This window comes from Phascolarctos cinereus, unplaced genomic scaffold (genome assembly GCF_003287225.1).
Source record: "Phascolarctos cinereus isolate Bilbo 61053 unplaced genomic scaffold, phaCin_HiC Scaffold_3;HRSCAF=262, whole genome shotgun sequence".
NCBI lineage: Eukaryota > Metazoa > Chordata > Mammalia > Diprotodontia > Phascolarctidae > Phascolarctos > Phascolarctos cinereus.
Genome location: NW_027555736.1, coordinates 23467224 through 23473223, shown reverse-complemented (window position 1 = coordinate 23473223; position 6000 = coordinate 23467224). Strand labels below are relative to the sequence as shown.

Here is a 6000-nt window from a genome sequence, read left to right as displayed (position 1 = left end):
AATTATGTTTGACATTTCAATTATTTCATGGCACTAATGGTTAATTTTCACAGCTCCACAAAGCAGAATTTGTATTTAAGACTTCTCTCATCCCTATTGAGGTCAGTCTTCAATAACCACTTATATATTGCTTCCTCTCATGTGTGTGTGTGTGTGTGTGTGTGTGTGTGTGTGTGTGTGTGTAGGTCATGTATTCTCTGGAGAGGATAACAAGATTAGAAATAACAAACACAGTGAAGAAGGAATTAAACTGCTCAGAGACGCATTATATAATTTCAGGAAATGGACTTCACACATGTAAGGTCTAAACAAGAAAACTCAGTGGCTCAGAGGCAGGGAGAGTCTGATAAGAGTTGGTCCTTGGGGCTCTAGTTCTCCACTTTCAGTGAGACATTCTAAGTCCATTGAAGGAGTCAATGGAAATAGAATTATTTTCATTTTTTATCTTTTTGTTTAAAAAGTTTCTTCCTGGAAGAAGTGTGTTTATGCTGCAAAATGTCAAAAACATACCCTAAAATATTCATATTTGACATAAAATTCTGCAACCTCATGTATAAAATAGGTTTGGTTTCTACTGGGTGAAGTCAATTCAGCTGTTGAGATGGGTCAAGAGAGCCCCTAATCAAATAAAATAAAAATAAAAAAATAAAAGGGATAGGGGCTACAGTTCCTCAGTAAATGGAGAAGATGGGGTGCTGTAGAGATGGTCTTGTGTTCCGGGCTTTTGATGCTTTCTCTGACTTTCAGCTTGGCTCCCATCCCTGGGCATCCTCAGGCCTGTTTCAGTTTCTCAATCCGTACATTGAAGGTCTCTTCCTGCATCTGCAGCTTCTCATTTATCTCAGCCTGTGAAGACAATCAGAGAAAAATGGGGTGATGATGGAGCTATCACTGCCTGCACATTGTCTTTGTGGCCAGGACATGAGTGAGCGCCTAAAGACAGACATTAGCCCAGGCACACCTTCCTGTTTTGCAGACATTACAGTGTTTCAGCCTGGAGTGATGTGATAAAGCTTTATCATCATTCTATGCCTGGTCCCAATGTAGAGTGTGTCTGCTAGCAACAGGAAGTGGTATTTGGACAGCCATTTTTCATATCACCTTGGGTTGTGAGATAGGATAATTTATCTGTGTTTTCAGACGGACTTTACCAATAAACACCCAATCAGGATAACTGCTCTGGGTTTTATTAATGCAATCCTTCCACGCCCACCTCACCCCCACCCAACCCCAGTGGCAATGGATTATTATTATTATTTTTGTCTCCAGGCAATGCATTTTCATCTGGATCTCAGAAAGTCAGGGCTACCTGGGAATGAGCTGTGCCAGTAAATCTATGGTTCTCCTTGTAATTCCCACAATTAAGAATATTCTTTCTCTTCTGGGACTTTGGGAATTCTGCCATTTTTCTGCATATGATTAGTTGGGAAAAAGTGAGTGATTATTGACAGGCTTTAGTGGATGTCTGGGTTTGTGATTGCTTCTGGCCCCTGGTGGTGACATTCGTGTGAAGAAGTGAGCGTACATATCTCCTAAACACTTCTTGCTCTAGAACGTACTTTTTTTTTATTAGTAGGAATATATAATTGTGGTTAGACCAATCTTGTCTGGGAGAAGAGATGAGAAGACATCTTCCTCCATTCCGTGGAGAGATGAGGGACCGTGGATGAAGAATATTGCATATATTGTGAGATGGAGTCATTCTGTAGGTTGCCTTTGCTTAATTATTATTAATTGCTACAAGGGAAGATCCATTGGGCTTGTGTGTGGGATATTGGGTAATATATCTAGAAATGTCTGTGACATAAAAAGAAAAGGCACCAACAAAACAAATTTTAAAGGACAAATACATTATTTACTATAAACAATAAAAAATCAATCATTTATTGCACACTTATTTTTAATAATAAATAATGTGGTCAGGACAGATAAATCTATGTGTGGAGGCATGCCCAAACCAGCGTGGTGCACCAAACAGTTCCTCATAACAGCTTGTAGATTTCCCTCCATCTTTAAATAGAAAATAAAATAAAATTGTCAGTGACCTGAAAAATGCTTATAAAGTCTGAAATGTCCATATCTTTTGGGTCACTTGGGCTTTCCAGAGTCACTGGTGTCTGGTAAGGCTTTTATTGGGTCAGTTTCAACAGGGGGAATGCTCAGGTCAGATATTACATTCGGTTTTATAAGTTTTGCAAAGTTCTTTTTGGGTTTTTCATCCCACCACATTCCAGTTTGCCTCCAAGACAAGATTTCAAATTTAGCTAATGATTAGATGAGATATGGATAGCCTTATGTGAATCTCAGGAAACTTTTTTTGTTTTGGCTCTGAGCCATGACTAGTATATGTATATTCTTTTTTCTTAACAGTGATTAAGAGAGGGGAGAAAAGAGATGAGTTAGGGGAACAGAGGGAGATTCAGGGGAGAGGTGTGGATTGCAGGAGAATTGAGAATTAACCTTTCAAATTAAAATAAACCAACTGCCCTTCCATGGAGTAATGGCTTTTCTTTCTAAGAGATTCTCAACACCTGAGGCTGTCACCAGCTATGTTCTGAGATGCTCAGGGCACCCCTTGAGGTATTCATATTGTAGTTTACATGGGATGTAGTTTACATGTAGTAGACAGGAATAGGGGTGAACCTCCAAAGAACTAATGAAGGAAGAATTAAAGTACTGTATAAACACTGGATCTATTTGTAATTATTATTATTGATTTCAAATCACTTTAGTTTGAAAGAGTAATACATGCCATATAATCCATATGGTCCCAGATAGCAGTTACTATGAAATTGACCTAGTGATTGGAAGGGAGTTTCACAACTCCAAAAATTCTGGGCATCCCACCCCAATTCCAACTGATCAATCAGTCTCCTTCCTTAATTAAATGCTTCCACTTTCACCCACAGTCCCATCTCCCTTCTGCTAATGAAAATCCTACTGTCTCGGCCCATTTCAATCACCTAGTGCTATCACCTCTTTCAGGAGAGGACACATTTCTTACTCAGTGTTACTTTGGTGGAACACAACTATGAACAAATGAATTGTATGCCTTGGAGAAGAGTCACAGGGCAACATTGTGTGTGCTCAAGGGGTCCATAGCCATGGGGTTTTGCAGAGAGGGAAAATAATATTCCCAGTCTCTGGGATGAGGGCATTATAGGATTACAGGTTTAGAGTTAAAAGGGGCTTCCTATGACAATGTAGTCTAATCCTCTCATTTTAAGTACTTGTTCTTTTCTAAGTTGTTTTGACTGAAACTTTTGAAGGACTGCAAGCATTATCAATGCTTTTTGAGAGCATATTGTAGCCTGAGACAAAGGCCCAGTCACCCCACCCAAGTTATGGCTCTACTCCTTAAATTACCCCATGTATTTCTGAATGAATATTTCACAAATAGGTAATAGAAAGACAGCTAGGACAGAGTGCAAGGTACTTGTCCTCTGGGCTAGACAGACCTAGCAGAGGCCAGTGTTGTACAAGCAGAAAGAGCTATGGAAATTGAAATCAGAGAACCTGGTTTAAATTCCTGGCCCTATCACCTACTGCCTTTGAATGTGGGCAAACTACTTCATCTCTCTGGGCCTCAGTTTCCTTGTCTCTAAAATGGGAGGTTTGACTAGGTAATTTCTCCAGTCCCTATATCTATGTATTCTCTCTCTGTCTTTGTCTCTCTGTCTCTGTCTCTGTCTCTGTCTCTCTCTCTCCTACTCTGTTTCCAAACAAACTGTTCTTTGAACTCTGTGCTCTTCCTGACAGCTCGGGTGGATTCAGACCATCGCTTTCTAAGAACTATCCTGTGAGCAGCATGCCTGGGCTTTCTTCTGGCTTCGGGAAGAAAAAGAAAAACCTCTGTCTTACACAGCTGTGAAACCTGGGACGTTTCCTTCCCAGAGACTGTGGTGAGTAAGGGTAGTGATGACACTTGGATTTATTTCTTAACCTAGAAATGAGAAGTAGAGCTGAAAAAACCCATGGTCTCCAAATTACTGGCTTCCCTTAAGCTTTTCAAGCTTGCCTGGGCCAACAGTCAAAATGAACACAAGATCAGAGAATCGTTATTCATATTGTCTCAGAAATGGAATTTCCTTTTAAATGTGAGCTTTAACAAAAAAAAAAAAGGTTTTCTCTATTAAGTGTGGCCTTTACTATGCATCTTGGAACCAAAAAGAATTCCTGTGGGAAGGATCATCTAAAATTTAAGTGTGAGTCAATGAGAAAATAATTTAATTTGCCTAAAAATAATTTACACTAAATTTTCGGGACTTCATCAATTGTATGAAGTGAGGTATACCAATAATTAATTCTAAGAGCTTTGAAAAAGAACACTTGGAGGCATACTGCTGGCAGTGATTCCTGTGCTGCCTGGAAGAATCATTCAGGTATTGTCATTGTTGAGTTGTTTCAGTTGTCTCTGACTCGTTGTGACCCCATTTGGGGTTTCCTTGGCAGACATACTAAAGTGGTTGGCCATTTCCTTCTCCAGCTCATTTTACAAACGAGGAAACTGAGGCAAACAGAGTGAAGCGACCTGCTCAGGGTGACACAACGGGAAGTATCTGAGACCAGGAGATTTTCATAGGCAGAACGTGATGACCCAACTTTTAACTCAACTAAGACACAAACGTAAATGTTGGCAAAATGCCGTGCTGCGAGAGCGCCCAGACCCCAAAGTTCTCTGGAAATAGATCCGAGGGGCTTGGTGGCTTTGTGGAGAGAGCTTAGGAAGGGAATGGTGAAGTCACGTTTAGTGACAGACCCTCGGAATTCTAGGGAAGCCACTCTCTTGGAGCCATCATCATCCCTGCTTTCAGCTGGGGCTCGATGCTAGCTGCCGCTTATTTACATGGAGGTTGGCAAGGCTAACCAGAAGATTTATGCAAAGAGGGAGAGTGGGATCATGATGTCTTAGGATCAGAGACGGACCTCAGAGGCCACCTAACCCAATCCCACTTTTTACAGATGAGGAAACTGAGGCCCAGGGAAGCTGGGACTTGACCAAGGTCACATAGTCAGAGGCTGAGGCAGAATTTGAACTCTGGCCTTCTGGATGCCAGGTTCAGTGTCCTGTCCACTTCATCACTGTTGCCTCTAGAAGTATTCTGTCAATTGCTCATTCAATCTTATTTTTATTGTTCTCATCATATTGAATGGAGTGCAGAAAGAACAACTCTAAGGACAAGGTACCATTGTACTTCCATATTGAACGGTCAGGATGCCCTTTCGTTGTTGAGTATAATGAGAAGTAAACCCTCACCATTATTATTATTACTACAACTACCACTGTGCACCATCGTCATCAATATTTTATCTGGGAGTTGGCAGTTTGCTTGGCCCTGCCCAGCGCCCAGGACTCTCTTAATATAGAAATTAGTCTGTACCCCCCCAAAAAAAAAAACCCAACAGGTCACTGTCCCTCACCTCTGGTCCAACTCCTTTCTCAGCTTAATTATCTTTGACTCAGTTGTTCCCTGGATGCACAGCCAAGGGATGATGGCTCTGGGCCAACGAGGTGACCATATCAAAAAGTTAAACAGTGTCTTCATTTTCCTTTGTGGTTCAGTGGGACAAAGGTATCAGGTTCCTCTCCTTGGAAATAAGTCGCTAAAGATGCATGGCTAACTCCATGCAATACAGCCTTGGCAGAGATGTGTTTCCAATTTTGGGGGCCTCACAAACAATTCCATTACTGTCTAAGAGCAGCCCTGGTGATAATTCCCAAGGATCATGAGGAGCCTCTGGGGGCCAGAGTTATACGTAAACTATATTTAGAAGAAATGTTATCAAATCCAAAGAGGAGATACATTCTGAACCCCTGGCTTCATGTAACTGCCCTCTGCCCTCCAACCTATTAGCTGGTTATTACATTCATCAGATGGCTTACAATAAAGAGCTTTGTGTAAAAACATGTTCTTCCACTATTTCTGGTAAACACTAAACACCCCTTATTAAGCCGAGGACTTTGGCTCCTTCTTCTGGCACAGGCTCCCTACACGCTCG

General features: G+C 41.2%; 1 protein-coding gene across 2 annotated transcripts in view; it reads right to left on the bottom strand.

Annotated features, from left to right (window-relative positions):
- Nucleotides 1–245: 245 nt before the first annotated feature.
- CABCOCO1 (ciliary associated calcium binding coiled-coil 1) overlaps nucleotides 246–6000 on the bottom strand; it is a 167462-nt gene continuing 161707 nt past the window's right edge. For both annotated transcript variants that reach the window (XM_020998244.1, XM_078150599.1), the window contains exon 8: nucleotides 246–846. In XM_020998244.1, the coding sequence (XP_020853903.1) occupies nucleotides 772–846 (75 nt within the window). In that variant the 3' untranslated portion in view covers nucleotides 246–771. The remainder of the gene's footprint in view (nucleotides 847–6000) is intronic.